At 42.4% G+C, this 20,241-nt stretch overlaps 1 protein-coding gene across 1 annotated transcript in view; it reads left to right on the forward strand.

Annotated features, from left to right (window-relative positions):
- Positions 1–20,241, forward strand: part of LOC112230014 (histone-lysine N-methyltransferase 2B) — an 85,965-nt gene that overhangs the window by 3,260 nt on the left and 62,464 nt on the right. Inside the window, exons 2-7 of the mRNA XM_024396231.2 lie at positions 7,616–7,682; positions 7,877–9,436; positions 10,394–10,623; positions 15,679–15,753; positions 19,695–19,851; positions 19,998–20,232. Coding sequence (XP_024251999.1) covers positions 7,616–7,682; positions 7,877–9,436; positions 10,394–10,623; positions 15,679–15,753; positions 19,695–19,851; positions 19,998–20,232 — 2,324 coding nt within the window. The remainder of the gene's footprint in view (positions 1–7,615; positions 7,683–7,876; positions 9,437–10,393; positions 10,624–15,678; positions 15,754–19,694; positions 19,852–19,997; positions 20,233–20,241) is intronic.

A 20,241-nucleotide genomic window follows, 5' to 3' on the forward strand; every position in this document is an offset into this window, starting at 1 on the left:
TTAAAGACCTGGAGAATAAACCCTCCTCACAGCTGCCCATGTTCCTTAATGTTGATGATGTGGTTGTTACTGACAAGAAGCTCATGGCTGAGCTCTTTAATCTCAATGAAGTGGTATCAGGATTCCTATTTGACTCAGCCATGCCTCATTGCCCGTCCAACATTTCCTCATCTCCCAACCCTTCTAATGCGACTATCCCTGATGCTTCTCTTTTTCCCCTGCCCCGCTACAAAATTTCTCCCTGCAGGCAGTCACTGAGTCCAAGGTGCTAAAGGAGCTCCTGAAACTCCCAAAAAACATCTGGGACAGATGGTTTAGACCCTTTCATCTTTAAGGTTGCTGCCTCTATCATCGCCAAGCCTATCTCTGACCTTTTTAACCTCTCTCTCCTTGCCTGGGAGGTTCCCATTGCTTGGAAGGCAGCCACGGTTTGTCATTTTATTTCAATGGGGACATCAAGTTGATCATAACTGTTATAGGCCTATTTCTATTTTGCCCTGTTTATTAAAAGTGTTGTAAAACTTGTCAATAACCAACTGACTGGCTTTCTTGATGTCTATAGTATTCTCTCTGGTACGAAATCTGCTTTACACTCAGGTTGTGGATGTGTCACTGCTACCTTAACTTCTTGACGCACCCATCCCATTAGCGGGATCATTTTTGTCAATATCCGCTGAATTGCAGAGTGCTAAATTCAAATTAAATGACAAAAAATATTTAATTTTCATGAAATCACTAGTGCAGTATAGCAAAACACAGCTTAGCTTGTTGTTAATCAACCTGGCGTGTCAGATTTCAAAAAAGCTTTTCGGCGAAAGCATACCATGCGTTTCTGTAAGGACATTTCTCTTGGCAGACAACATTACAAACAGCTAGCAGCAACGTAAATTCGTCACGCAAGTCAGAAAAGCAATCAAATGAATCGCTTACCTTTGGTCTTCGGATATTTGCACTCACGAGACTCCCAGTTACACAATAAATGTTCCTTTTGTTCCATAAAGATTATTTTCATATCCAAAATACCTCCATTTGATTGGCGCGTTATATTCAGAAATCCACAGGAAAGAGCGGTCACGACGGGGCAGACAAATTCCAAATAGTATCCGTAAAGTTTGTAGAAACATGTCAAATGTTTTTTTATAATCAAGCCTCAGGTTGTTTTTACAATATAATCAGACTGTAGCTTCTTCAATAGGAGAGAGAGGGAAAATGTCTACTCCACTCTGTTGGCGCATGCAAAACGCTGCTGGCACCCAGCCATACACTGAGGCGATGTGATCTTTCTCGCGCATTTTTCAGAATAAAAGCCTGAAACTATGTCTAAAGACTTCCCATATTTTTATTGACTTGGCCAAAGCTTTTGATATGGTAGACCATTCCATTCTTGTGGGCTGGCTAAGGACCATTGGTGTCTCTGAGGGGTCATTGACCTGGTTTGCTAACTACCTCAGAGTGCAGTGTATAAAGTCAGAAAATCTGCTTTCTCAGCCACTGCCTGTCAACCAGGAAGTACTCCAAGGCTCTATCCTTGGCCCCACGCTCTTCTCAATTTACATCAACAACATAGCTCAGGAAGCTCTCTCGTCCATTTATAAGCAGATGATAGTGTTATACTCAGCTGGCACCTCCCTGGATTTTCTGTTAAAACCTCTTGGAACTACCCATCCCGGATCCGGAAGAATTGTCATGAATTGTCATTGTCATTCATGAAATCACAAGTGAAATATAGTGAAACACAGCTTAGCCTTTTGTTAAAAAGTTGATGTAATTACACTTTCCTGTGGATATATTGTCTCACATTCCTACCGCCAATAGGACCAACTGCATGGACAACCGGTAAATTATATAATTTTATTCAACGTAGAGGTAATGATAGAATCAAGAAAGTTTCCCAACTCTCATTTCTGCCCGACATTGTATTCAATGCAATTCAACATCCGGTTTCCAGGCAAGTTATATGCCAAGTAGCTATAGTAAAACACTTTGTGGAAAGTGATGATACTGTATCTACATTTGCAACACAGTCACATTCACACAAATCCACCATTACACTAGATAGTATCAATGTGGATCTCGCTCAGTCAGATTATTCCCCATATACTGTAGCATCTCTCACCCAGTCCACTCCAGACAGCCCTTAATTCGAGCCAAACGACTGAGCCCGTGAAACAGAAATATTCATGAGACGTTCCTCTGCATTTTTTGAGTGGGCTAAACCAAAAGCTTGGCCTGTGTCATTTTAAACTAAGCAGTTTGTCCTACCTAGTATTTGACTGACTTCTCACACCCTGATACTACTAGTATCAGCTATCTCTTGTATGTGAGCTTGTCATCGCATCATCAATCAAATTGGTGCCCAAGCTCACAACAACTAGGCTAATTGCGGCTTGACATGAGATCTGTGCATGGATATTTGCCCCATTCCGCAAGCAATTTAGAACTAGTCTACTGATAGACCAGCGTTTCCTGAAATCTGTCCTCGGGACCCCAAGGTGATTCAAAATTATCAAAGCTTGATTGGTTGATTTATTTGATTCAGCTGTGTAGTACTAGGGGGACAAAAACAAAACGTGCACCCCTTGGGGTCTTGAGGACCAAGTTTGGGAAACCCTTTTGATAGACCAATGCATCCTAGATGGCTAGTTAATCACCATCCTTTTTTCCCCTCCATTTTTTTTTAACAGTACTATCAGTCTTTCTTTCACCAGGCTTTGTAGTTGACTTATTGAATAGCAATGGGCATAGGCCTGTGTAAGAATATGAGATGTTGTGATAACAAGCTGTTAGAATCATGCTAGATCTCTTGGATCATGGGGTTTTACAGTGTGACATCACGTAGTTCCGAATAAACTGATGCAATCCTTTGGAGGAGACTTTACAGTCACATTGTAAGTTGTCTGCTGCCTGTGGGTACTCCAGACAGCTCTATGCACTCACCAGCTGTGGAGTACAGCAGTAGCATGGTCTTGCTGACAGGGTCCCTCTGATTCTGACTGAGATTTACCATTACCATAGTGTGAAGATGGATCTGAGCATAGTACTACCTTGTGCAAGGTTCACTTCTATCTGTGCTGATTGGTAGATGGTTCACATTTAAGAGAATGGCAAAATGTTCCATTTTTAGTCATGCTTCATATAGCAGAGATTCTGTGTTAGATCTTTACTTTTAAATGGCCTACCAGGATTAATTGGCAAATTGTTATACTGTAACTGTAGAGCAATTCACATGTTCAATTGATTGGTGAGTGCTGACTATATTTAGGTTTGGAATCGTATGCAGGCTATTCATTGATTCAATGCTATAGTTCGAACTCACCTTTTCATTTAATAATGTTATCTTAGGGAAGAGCAAACATATTCATTTGTCGAGTGAATATTAGACTGAACTGTCTTATAGAACCCTTTTAAAATGTGTATTGAAGCAAACTACTACTGATTAACTTGTCAAGGTGTAATAAGGGAGGGTGAATACTTTTTTTTTTTAAACTTTTTTTAATTTTTAGTAATGAACTAGATAAATGCATTTCCATCAAAGGGCCCATGAACACCAACAAGAAGTTCATAGGCGCATATGAAATTGGGTGTCATACAAGATAAGTATCTTTTTGGGAAGGAAAAACAAATGTAACAGATGGAGAAGGGGATCTTAGAAAACATCTACCAGAAAGTCTTAAAAGGTATCAGAAATACATCAAAACACACTGTTGAAGTACTGCCAACTAATATCTACACGTATATTTCATTTTGGAGAAATTATTTAGCTTCCTGTCAATTCCATAGTAAGGTCATCCTGAGTATTAAACTAAATAGCTAATTTCCTAATTAAACTACTTTCATATTTACCTGGAATGTGTGTATTTTGAAGTATAGACTACAGTTTTCCTTTATTTTTTCCAAATGTAATGTTACTGTTGCTATAAGGTAGGATATGAAGTCTCAAAATAAGGCTTTTCAGTCAACCAGATTTCATAGCTTTTGGCAATGTCTCACAGAACTTGTTTTGGTACTCCCCCCGTGTTTCTGACCAATTCAGATGGTTAATGAAACAAATTTTAGTCCATTGAGTGCTAGTATAGGATTGTACAATCTAGAGGTTAACCGATTTTATGATTTTTTTGTTTGATACCGATTATTGGAGGACCAAAAAAAGCTGATACCGATTAATTGGCCAATTTTTTTTTTTTTCTAAGCGGGCCGTGTCGGTGGCACTGTATTGTCCTCAAAGCGAGCAAAGAAGCTGTTTAGTTTGTCTGGGAGCAAGACATCGTGGTCTTGCTCCTACTCCTACCATGTCACAACACAACTAATTGGCTCAAATGCATGAAGAAGGAAAGAAATTCCACAAATGAACTTTTAACAAGGCACACTTGTTAATTGAAATGCATTCCAGGTGACTACCTCATGAAGCTGGTTGATAGAATTGTTTTGCAACACGATTCATGGTTGACCCTATACAGTCAATGGGTGAATCGGCTGCTGTCTTTAACTGAAAAGAAAATCCATAAAATAAAATAAAAACTAAGTATAATGTAAAACAACATTCTATTGGTTGAATGATTAGTGTTTCCATCTGACTCCATTCCTCACTTAAACCTCATGTAAAGTGATATGCTCTACAATACATGTCTTCTTGTTTGTCTCTACAAGCAGACTCTTTCTCTCTACTCTCAGCCCATCTGTCTCCACCTTCCCCCACCGTTCGCCAAATAAATCTGAATGCTGGAACCCTGAGCCTGAGCAGGTGTGGCTGGACAATAAAATGATTCGTTCTTAAAGGGGAAAACTGTTCAAGGGTGTAGACTTTCACTAGGCACTGCATACCCATTGATTCTTGAAGGAAATAAGTTGTAAATGTTTGTTGAGCTTAGTTGAACTTTTTTCCCCCATTAGAACCAAACATAGGCCTGTTCACTGTATAGCATCAGCACATGGTTAAAACGTATAATTTGTATATAATGTTGGGCCAGTCCCTGCAGCCAAAGCTCCTATAGGTTTATGGTCATTGCTATCTGGGAACCTTGATGTCCCTACCCTAAACCATAACCCTTATCCTAAACTTACACACAACCAAATCTCTTACCTATCCTTAACCGTTTTAAATGTCAACTTCTTTGGGTTAGGGACGTCTAAAGGATCCTCAAGGGCATGGACTGTATGTTTATCATCTGAGAGCTGTATCCATGAATCCTGGCAGGGGACACACGATAAGAGACTGGTGTGAGACAGTGTGGCCTGATCTTAAAATTAGGAATTATAATTTTCTTTTGACAGCATGACAAAAGATTGCAGAAAATAGTTAACTCTAGGGAGAGTCTTGGTGTTTCCAAACTTCCATTTAAGAATGACGGAGGCCACTTTGTTCTTGAAGATCTTCAATGCTGCAGAAATGTTTTTGTACCCTTCCCCAGATCTGTGCCTTGACACAATCCTGTCTCTGAGCTCTAGAGACAATTCCTTTGACCTCATGTTTTGGTTTTAGCTCCGACATGTACTGTCAACAGTGGGACCTTATATACAGGTGTGTTCATCTCCAAATCATGTCCAATCAATTGAATTGACCACAGGTGGACTCAATTGTAGAAACATCTCAAGGATGATCAATTTAAACAGGATGCACCTGAGCTCAATTTTGATTCTCATAGCAAATGATCTGAATACTTATTTATACAAGGTATTTTCTCTTTTTATAAATTTATGGGGTATTGTGTTTAGATTGATGGGAAAGCATTTTTAATTTTAGAAGGCTGTAACGTAACAAAGTCAAGAGGTCTGAGTGCACTGTACACATGTATAGTACCAGTCAAAAGTTTGGACACACCTACTCATTCAAGGGTTTTCTTTATTTTTACTGTTTTCATTGTAGAATAATAGTGAAGACATCGAAACTATGAAATAACACACATGGACTCATGTAGTAACCAAAGTGTTAAACAAATCAAAATCTATTTTAGATTCTTCAAAGTAGCCACCCTTTGCCTTGCTGACAGCTTTGCACACTCTTGGCATTCTCTCAACCAGCTTCACCTGGAATGCTTTTCCAATAGTCTTGAAGGAGTTCCCACATGCTGATCACTGCTTTATTTTTTAATTTATATGAGAAACACTTGAATGGACACCTACTCAATCTTATGACTGGTACCGTACATGTAAGGGATAAACACTGACGTACATTAGTTCCAGATAATATATGGAACGGAGACGTTTATTCTGCTTATTCCACGATTGCCAAAGAAAACAAGCGCACATTTACTGTAAATCTCAATTAAAATGTGATTGTTAACATTTTTGATAAGTTAATTCGTAATTATATTTAATCCACCTGAACTTTGTTGTTAGGTTGCTAGAGAAGTTAGGTTGTTGAGAAGTGGACTTGTTATTCATTGTATTTGTTTGTTTGATTGCTATGCAGTCGCATCAACTCTGCAGATGGATGCAACTTCTTCAATGTTATTCTGTGTTTTTTTTAAGCTGCTTTCTAGTGAAATGTATTTGGATGCATCCGTGCTACATCCATACATGGTGCCTGTTGATGGATGACACCCACACAAAGTACATTTCATCGATTTTAAATATGAACTTTTTTTTATGTTGGCCTTTCGTAGTTCAGTTCATAGCTTCTATTACTACAGCACCTACATTAAATTAATATTACTACCTACATTTAATATTTTTTTAGTAGTTGTGGGGGAGGGGGTAGAATTGTGTGAATTTGGGCCATTGCTGGGCTGATTCTAACTTGTGCTACCTTGTTTACAGAGGGAGGGACCTGATCCTAGATCAGCACTCCTCCTCTGAGATGCTTTCTGAATAGTAAAGTAAAAAATAAATGTTTTGTCTTACCTGTGTGTATGGTCTGATATACCACGGCTCTCGTCCAATCAGCATTCAGGGCTTGAACCACCCAGTTTGTAAGTAGCTTTATACACTCTCAGTAAAGCTTCTTGTATATCACCCAGATCTTTGAGATCTGTCTATTTTCCTCTTCTAAATCTTGTCAGTTTTAACTCCCAGCAAAAAAATGTAGTCTGGCCCCGATATCGTTTCTGCAGTTTTTTTGTCACACAGCTTGCCCTCTCGGTTAGTGAGCTGATTGCAGTTTACTGTGTAGAGATTTTGTTTTTGCCTTGCAATTTTTTATAGTTGTCTTTTTCTTACACATCCTCAACTTCTGGTAATGCTGTAGAATAGGATTCAGATCTCTATTTATGAACAGTGTACATTTCATGATTGCCTGTATTTTCTGCTGAAGTGGAGTTTGATCAATGATCACACTTTGCATTTGTACTAGCCTAGACATAATTGAAATTACACATGTCCGTTTGCAGTTATCCCCCACTACATTTTGAATCCTGATCTCTCAAACCAGTTCAGTGTGATGGTTTGTAAACAGATATCACCGGGGCTGCTGTCCATGGATTAATCTGATCCCAACCCTGTGATTTAAGATCGATTCGGGCTAAACATTTTAATTATTAATTGAAAAGACATATACATTGGCTGATTATTAGGTGTTGTGTGGTATACCTGCTAAGTATTCGTGTAGCATATTGTGGTTGTTAGGGTCAGTATTACATTTTTTTGTTCAACACATTCCTACCCTGTTTTCCTGTGTTAGGATGAGGATTTCTCTGGGTTTGGGACGGAATACCGGCCTACACTCTCAGCACGCAATATCTCTAAAAGTAAGTAGGCTAATGAGGAACAGTAATGTGAGATCACCTGTGCTCAGGAATTATCACATTTCCTAGCAGAAATATGCAGTAGCCTTCCTATTTGCTATGTATTGCTTTGGTAGCAAACCTGATAATATGCATGATCAAGTTATTGTCTGACATTAGTCTATTCGTATTAAGACATGTTTCCCTCTTGTTTCTAGGCAGTCCTTTCCAATCATCATTATTAAAGCCAAAAAAGCCTCCCCTAGCTCCAGAACTTACAGCAAAGCTTAAGAAAAGTGGAGGCAAGGTCTCTGAAGAAGAGGTTGGAGAGGGTCAGGAAGAAAATGCTGTGAAACCCAAAATAATTGCCAAACTGGCAGGCCAAAAGAAATCCATCAGTTCGGGGGTTAAGTCTACAGGAAAGCATGCTACTGGGACAAAGGCCTCAAAAAGCAAGGGCAGTGAGAAATCCGATGGCTCTGACTGGAAAAGGGGAAGGAAAGCGGTGGAATCATCTTCAACAGCCAGAAAGAGGAACAGGCAAGAACAAACAACTAAGGTAGGCGGTGGAGGCTCAGGATCCAGCATAGTCCGACCCCAAACCAGCAGAAACAAGCAGGGTAAACTGGTGTGGACCCTGACAGTGGTCAAGGGCAAAGGGAAGACTTCCAAGGTCAAAGAGGCTGGGGAGGTAACAGCAGACGATAGTGAAACAGACATAGTTAAGCCACAGAGGTCTGGGAAGAGAAGAAAAGGATCTCAGCAAGGGGACAAGGGTGAAGCTCAGTCTAGAAATGGACAGAAGACCACGAATCACCACACCGCCTCTCAAGGAGTAGCACTGTCTCCTAAACCTGTGAATAAGCAGCAGAGGGATAGGGTGTCTAGGGGAACTGGGGATTCCCCTGAGGTTGGTGCTGAGCTTTGTCAGGAGCCAGCAATACCCCTGGAAAGAAAGAAACCAGCACCATATAAGCGTAAGTCCATATTTGGCTTCAGGAGGAAGCCCAGTAATGTGCAGAAACTTTGTCCGCCAGATTCTGTCGTGAAACGCTTTCGTCGTAAGGTTGTCTTCGACACCTACGTGCCAGAGTCGCTTCCAACCCCAGTGAAGCAGGCGGGACAGGAGGCGCAGTGGGAGAGAACCGGGACAGAGGGCAAGCCTCTCCTGTCCCCTGGAGAGATCCAACAAGGAGGCAGCAGTAACATCTCCTTGCCTGTGGTGAGCGCCAGGTCTTCACGTGTCATTAAGGCACCCAAGAGGTTCCTCCATGACGAGATCATATCCTTGCCTAGGGGATCCCTGAAAAAAAAGTGCCAATACAAGGTGGAGGAGGATGCCATGAGCCTATCCTTTTATGATTCAGACAATGATGACATTGACAACTTGTCTCAAATTCCAGGTCAAAATGAGTTCAAACCTGAAGTTGACGGCTCAACCTGTAAAAAAACACTTAAGACCAGCCTTTCCTCAAGCCCAGGCTCATCCCACCTCGAGGTCTACGAGAGACTCAAGAAGCTGACACTCAGCCTGGCCCAGAAGAAGAAGAAAGGCCTTAGTGCTGCTGATGGTGAAACCACAGAAGAAGTCCAGGAGTACCTATGTTTGACCTCGCCGGTTAGGAAGAGGGGGAGGTTCAAGCTGAAGATGGAGGACCTCAACTCTCCTGGGGTTGTGAGGAAACTGGCGGTGCTAGTCAGTAACGATGCTGCTGCATCTCAAGCTGCTTCATCTGGGACTCTGGAGGAGGCAGCAAATGACAGAGAAAATGTCCAAGGTAAGGCCTTTTCTGTGCTCTGCTTAATGGATCTATAGGAACTAATAGATTTATCAAACATCTATTTTCTTATTCCAGAAAATTATTTGGACTGATTTTAAAGTAGAATTCTTAGATGTTGTCATGCAAATACAGTGCGTTCGGAAAGTAATTCAGACCCTTTTCCACATTTTGTTACGTTACAGCATTATTCTAAAATGGATTAAATTAAAAAAAAAATCCTCATCAATCTATACGGAATGCCCCACAATGACAAAGTGAAAACAGGTTTTTAGACATTTTAGCAAATTTCTAAAATATAAAAAACAGATACCTTATTTACATAAGTATTCAGACCCTTTATATTCAGACAACGCAGGACTGTCTTCGGGACAAGTCTCAATGTCCTTGAGTGGGCCAGCCAGAGCCCGGACTTGATCCCCATCTAACAAATCTGGAGCGACCTGAAAATAGCTGTGCAGTGACGATCCACATCCAACGTGGCAGAGCTTGAGAGGATCTGCAAAGAAGAATGGGAGAAACTCCCCAAATACAGATGTTCCAAGCTTGTAGCATCATACCCAAAAAGTCTATCTAGGCTGCAATCGCTGCCAAAGGTGCTTCAACAAAGTACAAAGTAAAGGGTCTGATTACTTATGTAAATGGTATATTTCAGTTTTGCAAACATTTAAACTTTATTTGCTTTGTCATTATGAGGAATTGTGTGTAGATTGATGAGGGCGGAAAACATTTTTAATCCATTGTAGAATATAAGGCTCTAATGTAACAGTGGAAAAAGTCAAGGGGTCTGAATTCCACATATTCCCATAGGATGCAGCAGTATAGCTTGCAGTGTTGCTTGCCAGAGGGCTCTGGTAAAAAGTAGTGCACGATATAGGGAATAAGTTGCCATTTGCAGGTTTGATGTCAGCCTTTGCAAATTAGTCAGAGGGACACTTGCCTGATTCTTCTCCCCAGGGTCGGAGGCTGCTGCTGACAAGGATTACGAAGGAGAAAGCCAGGCTGATGATGGGGTGGTGGTGGAACAGGGGGGCACCAGCCATCGGAGCAACCTCACCAGCATCAACAAGAGGATGTTCCATCTGCTGAAGAGGGCCAAGGTCCAACTCATTAAGATCGGCCAGCTGAAGAGAGCCAGACTGCAGCTTGTAAAGATCGACCAAGAAAAAACAATGAAGTCATCACAGGTGAGAATCGGTGACCTTGATTTACCATGTCTGCGTCCCAAATGGCACCCTATTCTCTAAATTGTGGCCTATGGGCTCTGGTCAAAAGTAGTGCACAACTTGGGGAATAGGGTGTCGTTCCAGATGCAGCCATTGATTCACCCTGAATAAGCAGGGCTGTTGCCATAGGAACTACAATCGGGGCCCTAACCAATTACATAGTCAATAGGCATTCAATGGAAAACCACTCATATCAAAATAAATCCCACTTCCTGTATGGATTTTCCTCTGATTTTTGCCCTCCATATCAGTTATGTTATACTCACATATACATTATTTTAACAGTTTTAGAAACTGCAGAGTGTTTTCTAACCAATTCTACCAAGTAATGCATATACTAGCTTATGGCCCTGAGTAACAGGCAGTTTACTTTGGGCACGTCATTCATCCGAATTTCCTAATACTGCCCCCCGGTCACTAAAAAGTTAAGCATCTCCAATCCAAAATTAAATCTAGAATCGGCTTCCTATTTCGCAACAAAGCATCTTTCACTCATGCTGCCAAACACCCTTGTAAAACTGACCATCAGACCAATCCTCGATTTCGGTGATGTTATTTACAAAATAGCCTCTAACACAGTGCCATCCGTTTTGTCACCAGCGCCCCATATACTACCCACCACTGCGACCTGTACGCTCTCATTTGCTGGCCCTCGCTTCATACTCGTCGCCAAACCCGCTGGCTCCAGGTCATCTACAAATCTTTGCTAGGTAAAGCCCTGCCTTATCTCAGCTCACTGGTTACCATAGCAGCACCCACCCGTAGCACGCGCTCCAGCAGGTATATCTCGCTGGTCACCCCCAAAGCCAATTATTCCTTTGGCCGCCTTTCCTTCCGTTTCTCTGCTGCCAATTAGTAGTTGTGGGGGAGGGATGGCCTTGTATTAAAAAAAATATCTTAAAGTAACAGTCAGTATCTGGTGTGGCCACCAGCTGCATTAAGTACTGCAGTGAATCTCTTCCTCATGGACTGCACCAGATTTGCCAGTTCTTGCTGTGAGATGTTACCCCACGCTTCCACCATGGTCCAGGAACTATAGAGTCATGCTATAGTGTACATTTCTTGGGGGAATGGCCCTAGCTCTCACTGTCCGATCCAACAGATCTCGGACATGCTCAATGGGATTGAAATCCTGGCTCTTCACTGGCCATGGCAGAACACTGACATTCCTGTCTTGCAGGAAATCACTCACAGAGCTAGCAGTATGGCTGGTGGCATTGTCATGCTATAGGGTCATGTCAGGATGAGCCTGCAGGAAGGGTACCACATGAGGGAGGAGGATGTCTTCCCTGTAACGCACAGCATTGAGATTGCCTGCAATGACAACAAGCTCAGTTCGATGATGCTGTAACACACAGCCCCAGACCATGACGGACCCTCCACCTCCAAATCGATCCCGCTCCAGAGTACAGGCCTCGGTGTAACGCTCATTCCTTCGACGATAATCGCGATTTTTTTTTTATATATATATTTTTTTACCTTTATTTTACTAGGCAAGTCAGTTAAGAACAAATTCTTATTTTTAATGACTGCCTAGAAACAGTGGGTTAACTGCCTGTTCAAGGGCAGAACGACAGATTTTGTACCTTGTCAGCTTGGGGATTTGAACTTGCAACCTTTCGGTTACTAGTCCAATGCTCTAACCACTAGGCTACAATCCGACCATCATACCTGGTGAGACAAAACCGCGACAGTGAAGAGTGGAGGCAGTGCCCATAGGTGACTTTGTTGTCGGTGGTGTCTGCCTTTACAACAGGCCTTACAAGCCCTCAGTCCAGCCTCTCTCAGCCTATTGCGGACAGTCTGAACACTGATGGAGGGATTGTGCGTTCCTGGTGTAACTTGGGCAGTTGTTGTTGCCGTCCTGTACCTGTCCTGCAGGTGTGATGTTTGGATGTACCGATCCTATGCAGGTGTTGTTACTAGAGGTCGACCGATTATGATTTTTCAACACCGATACCGAATTATTGGAGGACCAAAAAGGCCGATTTAAAAAAATAATATATATATATATATATATATAATTATTTATTTATTATTATTTTTTATTTATTTGTAATAATGACAATTACAACAATACTGAATGAACACTTAACTTAATATAATACATCAATAAAATCAATTTAGCCTCAAGTAAATAATGAAACATGTTCAATTTGGTTTAAATAATGCAAAAACAAAGTGTTGGAGAAGAAAGTAAAAGTGCTATGTAAGACAGCTAACGTTTCAGTTCCTTGCTCAGAACATGAGAACATTTGAAAGCTGGTGGTTCCTTTTAACATGAGTCTTCAATATTCCCAGGCAAGAAGTTTTAGATTGTAGTTATTATAGAACTATTTCCCTCTATACCATTTGTATTTCATTAACCTTTGACTATTAGATGTTCTTATAGACACTTTAGTATTGCCCGTGTAACAGTATAGCTTCCGTCCCTCTCCTCGCTCCTCCCTGGGCTCGAACAGCAACACAATGACAACGGCCACCATCGAAGCAGCGTTACCCATGCAGAGCAAGGGGAACGTCTACTAGAAGGCTCAGAGCGAGTGAAATTTGAAACGCTATTAGCGAGAGCTAACTAGCTAGCCATTTCACTTCGGTTACACCAGCCTCATCTCGGGAGTTGATAGGCTTGAAGTCATAAACAGCGCAACGCTTGAAGCACAACGAAGAGCTGCTGGCAAAACGCACGAAAGTGCTGATTGAATGAATGCTTACGAGCCTGCTTCTGCCTACCACCGCTCAGTCAGATACTTAGATACTTGTATGCTCAGTCAGATTATATGCAACGCAGGACACGCAAGATAATATCTTGTAATATCAACCATGTGTAGTTAACTAGTGATTATGATTGTTTTTTTATAAGATAGGTTTAATGGTAGCTAGCAACTTACCTTGGCTTACTGCATTTGCGTAACAGGCAGTCTCCTTGTGGAGTGCAACGAGAGAGAGGCAGGTCGTTATTGCGTTGGTCTAGTTCACTGTAATGTTGCAAGATTGGATCCCCTGAGCTGACACGGTGAAATTCTGTCGTTCTGCCCCTGAACGAGGCAGTTACACCACCGTTCCTAGGCCGTAATTGAAAATAAGAATGTGTTCTTAACTGACTTGCCTAATTAAATAAAGGTATACCCCCCCCCACCAAAAAACTGTAAATCGTCGCCCAAAAATACCGATTTCCGATTGTTATGAAAACATGAAATCGGCCCTAATTAATCGGCCATTCCGATTGATCGGTCGACCTCTGGTTGTTACACGTGGTCTGACACTGCGAGGACGATCAGCTGTCCGTCTCCCTGTAGCGCTGTCTTAGGATGTTGCAATTTATTGCCCTGGCCACATCTGCAGTTCTCATGCCTCCTTGCAACATGCCTAAGGCACGTTCACGCAGATGAGCAGGGACGCTGGGCATCTTTCTTTTGGTGTTTTTCAGAGTCAGTAGAAATTGCCTACCGTCTGTAAGCTGTTAGTGTCTTAACGACCGTTCCACAGGTGCATGTTCAATAATTGTTTATGGTTCATTGAACAATCATGGGAAACCAGTGTTTAAACACTTTACAATGAAGATCTGTGAAGTTATTTGGATTTTTACGAACTATCTTTTAAAGACCGGGTCCTGAAAATGCCAATAGTGTGCAACGCTGTCATCAAGGCAAAGGTTGGCTACTTTGAAGAATCTCAAATATAAAATATATATTGATTTAACACTTTTTTGGGGGGTGGGGGGTTGCTACATGATTCCATGTGTTATTTCATAGTTTTGATGTCTTCACTAAAGAAAAACCCTTGAATGAGTAGGTGTGTCCAAACCTAAAAAAATAATCTTTCTTATGGCTCTCAGATATGACACTTTGGAACAAAATTCCTTTTGATATTTTGGGGGACTGTCTGTTGTTCCATGTTGTGAACCCCCCCCTCATGTTGTAGTCTTAAAATTCTAAATCAAAATGCTCCCTGGTATGATGTTCTTAAAACAATTCCATATAGCTTAGCAGTACCCCCTCCTCCCCCGGAGTGAGTACATGCAACTTATTACGTGACTTGTTAAGCACATTTTTACTGTTGAACTTATTTAGGTTTGCCAAAACAAAGGGGTTGAATACCTATTGATTCAAGACATGATTCAAGCTTTGATTCAAGCTTTTCCCCCAAAACATTTTTGTAAAGATTGTAAAAAATAACTCCACTTTGACATTATAGGGTTGTGTGTAGGCCAGTGACAAATTTAATTTTAATCAATAAAAAATTCAGCCTGTAACTACAAAGTGGAAAAAGTCTAGGTGTGTGAACTTTCTGAAGGCACTGTAGAATCATGAGAAGCGCTGCGGCTACTCTCTGTTTATCATATATGCCAAGTCACTTTAACTATACATTTGTGTACATACTACCTCAATTGGGCCGACCAACCAGTGCTCCCGCACTTTGGCTAACCCGGGCTATCTGCCTTGTGTCTCACCCACCACCCGCCAACCCCTCTTTTACGCTACTGCTACTCTCTGTTCATCATATATGCATAGTCACTTTAACCATATCTTTTATTTATTTATTTAACTTAAGAACAAATTCTTATTTTCAATGACGGCCTAGGCCTAGGAACAGTGGGTTTACTGCCTGTTCAGGGGCAGAACGACAGATTTGTACCTTGTCAGCTCGGGGATTTGAACTTGCAACCTTTCGGTTACTAGTCCAACAGTAACCACTAGGCTACCCTGCCGCCCCACATTATGTACATCTAAATGTACATACCACCTTAATCAGCCTGACTAACCGGTGTCTGTATGTAGCCTCGCGACTGTATATAGCCTGTCATTTTACTGTTTTATTTCTTTACCTACTTATTGTTTACCTAATACCTTTTTTTGCACTATTGGTTAGAGCCTGTATGTAAGCATTAAACTGGCGCATGTGACAAATAAACTTTAACTTGATTTGACATATCGTATCAGCACCTGCTATGGCACTGAAAAGGTAACTTACTGAAAGGTAAGTTTTTAATTGTTACACCCTTGTCTCTTTCAGCCCCTGTCTGGATCGGTAAAGCTTGGTCCCAGAGATTTAGGAGGGAGGAGGAAGAGGAGGCTCTGCTCTGCTCAGGTGAGCCTATGTTTCCTGACCCTGGCTGTGTTTTTGTGGGGGGTTTTCTAGCCGCCTGTGTCTGTCTCTGTTTGATGCTTATGTATTGTTGATGTTCATAGTACAGTGTTTTATTTTTAATTGAATCCACATTTTATCAGGTAAGTTGACTGAACACATTCTCATTTACAGCAACGACCTGGGTAATAGTTACAGGGGAGATGAATGAGCCAATTTGACGCACACGACTTAAGTATAATGGCGCCGGTGTGGATGGCCGCAGTTTTATTGGTTCTTAACCAACTGCTATTTTGTTAGTTTTTTTCGCTTTGTTTAACTTCTTGGATATAGGGGGCGCTCTTTTAATTTATGGATAAAAAAACGTTCCCGTTTTAAAGAAGATATTTTGTCACGAAAAGATGCTCGACTATGCATATCATTGACAGCTTGGGAAAGAAAACACTGACGTTTCCAAATCTGCAAAGATATTGTCTGTGAGTGCCACAGAACTAATGTTACAGGTGAAACCAAGATGAAATTTCATACAGGAAGTGCCCCAGATTTTGAATGCGCTGTCTTCCAATGTCTCCTTATATGGCTGTCTGTGTATGGATGAAAGTATAGGTCGATGCACAATCGGGCTTCTCCTTTTGAGTTGGACCACAACAAGATCCATTGAACGCAATCCTTGAAATGTAGTTATCTGACAGGTAGAGTTGAAGGATTAGACTTTCTGTCGTTTCCCCAAGGTGTCGACAGCATTGTGACGTATTTGTAGGCAAATCATTGGAAGATTGACCATAAGAGACTACATCTACCAGGTGGCCGCTTGGTGTCCTCCGTTGCAATTATTGCGTAATCTCCAGCTGCGTGTATTTTTCGTTTGCTTCGAGGAGAAACACAGCTGCCACGAATGATTTATTGAATAGATATGTGAAACACCTTGAGGATTGATTCTAAACAACGTTTGCTATGTTTCTGTCGATATTATGGAGTTAATTTGGTAAAAAGTTCGGCGTTGTAGAGACTGCATTTTCTGATTTTTTTTTCTTAGCCAAACGTGATGAACAAAACGGAGCGATTTCTCCTACACAAATAATATTTTTGGAAAAAATGAACATTTGCTATCCGAGTCTCCTCATTGAAAACATCCGAAGTTCTTCAAAGGTAAATTATTTTATTTGAAGGCTTTTCTTGTTTTTGTGAAAATGTTGCCTGCTGAATGCTAGGCTTAATGCTATGCTAGCTATCAATACTCTTACACAAATGCTTGTGTAGCTATGGTTGAAAAGCATATTTTGAAAATCTGAGATGACTGTGTTGTTAACAAAAGGCTAAGCTTGTGAGTGAATATATTTCTTTCATTTCATTTGCGATTTTCATGAATAGTTAACGTTGCGTTATGGTAATGAGCTTGAGGCTATAATTACGCTCCCGAATAAGGGATTGCGTGACGCTAGAGGTTAACTTATTTTGTACATAATGTTGCTGCTACCGTCTCTTATGACCGAAATGAGCTTTTTGGACATCAGGACAACGATTAGTCACCTCGAATCGAACGAATAATTTTTCCTTAATGAGTCGGATGGGAAGGATATACTCCAAACACCCGTACAGCCCCTCATCCCTGTCATTCGCTGGAGAAAGAAAGCGAGATCTCGCAGAAAGAGATCTGGGTGCCAGGTGAGGACCAGGCGACGAGTGGCTTATCTGCCTTTGCCATCCGTACTGTTAGTTATCGTTCAATCGCTGGAAAATAAATGGGACGAACTGAAAGCACGTGTATCCTACCAACGGGACATTAAAAACTGTAATATCTTATGTTTCACCGAGTCGTGTGCTGAAGGACGACATTAATAACTTGCAGCTGGCGGGTTATACACTGCTGTTCTATCGGCAGGATAGAACAGCAGCCTCTGGTAAGACATGGGGCGGGGGCCTGTGCATATTTGTAAACAGCAGCTGTTGCACTATATCTAAGGAAGTCTCAAGGTTTTGCTCACCTGAGGTAGTATCTCATGATAAGCTGTAGACCACACCATCTACCTAGAGTATATCTGTGTTTTTTTGTAGCGGTCTACATACTACCACAGACCGACGCTGGCACTAAGACTGCACTCAATATTCCGCCATAAGCAAACAGGAAAATGCACATCCAGAGGTGGCGCTCCTAGTGGCCGGAGACTTTAATGCAGGGAAACTTAATTCCGTTTTACCTAATTTCTATCAGCATGTTTAATGTGCAACCAGAGGGGGGAAAACTCGAGACCACCTTTACTCCACACACAGATGTGTACAAAGCTCTCCCTCGCCCTCCATTTGGCAAATCTGACCATAATTCTATCCTCCTGATTCCAAGCAAAAATGAAAGCATTACGCACCAGTGACTCGGGTCTATAAAAAAGTGGTCAGATGAAGCAGATGCTAAACTACAGGACTGTTTTGCTAGCACAGACAAGAATATGTCCTGAGATTCTTCCGATGGCATTGAGTACACCACCTCAGTCACTGGCTTCATCAATAAGTGCGATGACGTCGTCCCCACTGACTGTACATACATACCCCAACCAGAAGCCATTGATCTACAGGCAACATTCGCACTGAGCTAAAGGGTAAAGCTGCTGCTTTCAAGGAGCGGGACTCTAACCCGGAAGCTTATAAGAAATCCTGCTATGCCCTCTGTTGAACCATCAAACAGGCAAAGTGTCAATACAGGACTAAGTTCGAATTGTACTACACCGGCTCCGATGCACGTCGGATGTGGCAGGGCTTGCAAACTATTAGACTACAAAGGGAAGCACAGCTGAGAGCTGCCCTGTGACACGAGCCTACCAGACGAGCTAAATAACTTCTATGCTGGCTTCGAGGCAAGTAACAATGAAACATGCATGAGAGCATCAGCTTTTCCGGGAAACAGTGTGATCACTATCTCCACAGTCGATGTGAGTAAGACCTTTAAACACGTCAACATTCACACTATTTGTGCCCTCAAAGCTCATCACTAAGCTAAGGACCCTGGGACTAAACACATCCTGGACTTCCAGATGGGCCGCCCCCAGGTGGTATGGGTAGGTAACAACACATCCGCCACACTGATCCTCAACACTAGGGCCCCTTGGGTGCATGCTCAGTCCCTTCCTGTACTCCCTGTTCACTCATGACTGTAGGGCCAGGCACGACTCCAACACCATCATTAAGTTTGCTGATGACACAGCAGTGGTAGGCCTGATCATCGACAATGATGAGACAGCCTAAAGGGAGGAGGTCAGAGACCTGGCCATGTGGTGCAAGGACAACAACCTCTCCCTCAACGTGATCAAGACGACGGAGATGATTGTGGACTTCAGGAAAAGGAGGACCGAGCACGTCCCCATTCTCATCGACGGGGCTGTAGTGGAGCAGGTTGAGAGCTTCAAGTTCCTTGGTGTCCACATCACCAACAAACTAACATGGCCCAAGCACACCATGACAGTTGTGAAGAGGGCACGACAACATTTGGCATGAGTCCTCAGATCTTCAAATGGTTTTTAGAGCTGCACCATCAAGAGCATCCTGACGGGTTATGTCACTGCCTGGTATGGCAACTGCTCGGCCTCCGACCGCAAGGCACTACAGAGGGTATTGCGCACAGCCCAGTACATCGCCGGTGCCAAGCTTCCTGCCATCCACGACCTCTATACCAGGTGGTGTCAGAGGAAGGTCCTAGTCCAGCCACCCTAGTCAGACTGTTCTCTCTGCTGCCGCACGGCAAGTGGTACCGGAGCGCCAAGGCTTCTAAACAGCTTCTACTCTCAAGCCATAAGGCTCCTAAACACCTAATCAAATGGGTACCCAGACTATTTGCATTGCACCCCTCCCGCTCTTGAATTAGGCTTAGGCCATTTGTGCTGTGGCTGTGTTTAGGGTGGCATTTCATTACAATAGTTTAATTCTAATTTATGAAAATGTTCCTGTTCCCATAGGACCAACTCCCTGGCGGCCCACGCATCAAGCACGTCTGTCGGGCAGCAGCAGTGGCGTTGGGGCAACCCCGTGCCATGGTGCCTGACGATATCCCCAGGCTTAGCGCTCTGCCCCTCCATGAGCGAGAGGGCGTCATCACTTCACCAGCTGTAGAAGGTAACCTTTGTTTATGAAGCAAGCTGATAAGAACGGTCTTTGTTTTCTTGATTTTAGCTTTGTCGATTCAGGTAGGTCACTGCGCTAACGTCACATATGTTTGCAAAGTCATTTAAGATCATTTTTGGATCTCACTCTGATTTTAGACATTGCGGATGACCCCTCTGACTGCACGGTCAAGCACAAGATGACAAGACCGAAGCAAAAGTACAGCAAGCAGCGGAAGTTCAAGAGGAACTATAGCGAGGTTGGTCCTGGGGGCCGCGCCACCCGCTGTGGGACCTGCCAGGGCTGCCTGCATGAGCGTGACTGCAGCACCTGCTTCAACTGCCTGGACAAGCCCAAGTTTGGAGGGCCCAACACCAGACGCCAGTGCTGTGTGTAAGTGAC

The sequence above is a fragment of the Oncorhynchus tshawytscha genome, linkage group LG31, assembly GCF_018296145.1.
Source record: "Oncorhynchus tshawytscha isolate Ot180627B linkage group LG31, Otsh_v2.0, whole genome shotgun sequence".
In the NCBI taxonomy this organism is placed as follows: Eukaryota; Metazoa; Chordata; class Actinopteri; order Salmoniformes; family Salmonidae; genus Oncorhynchus; species Oncorhynchus tshawytscha.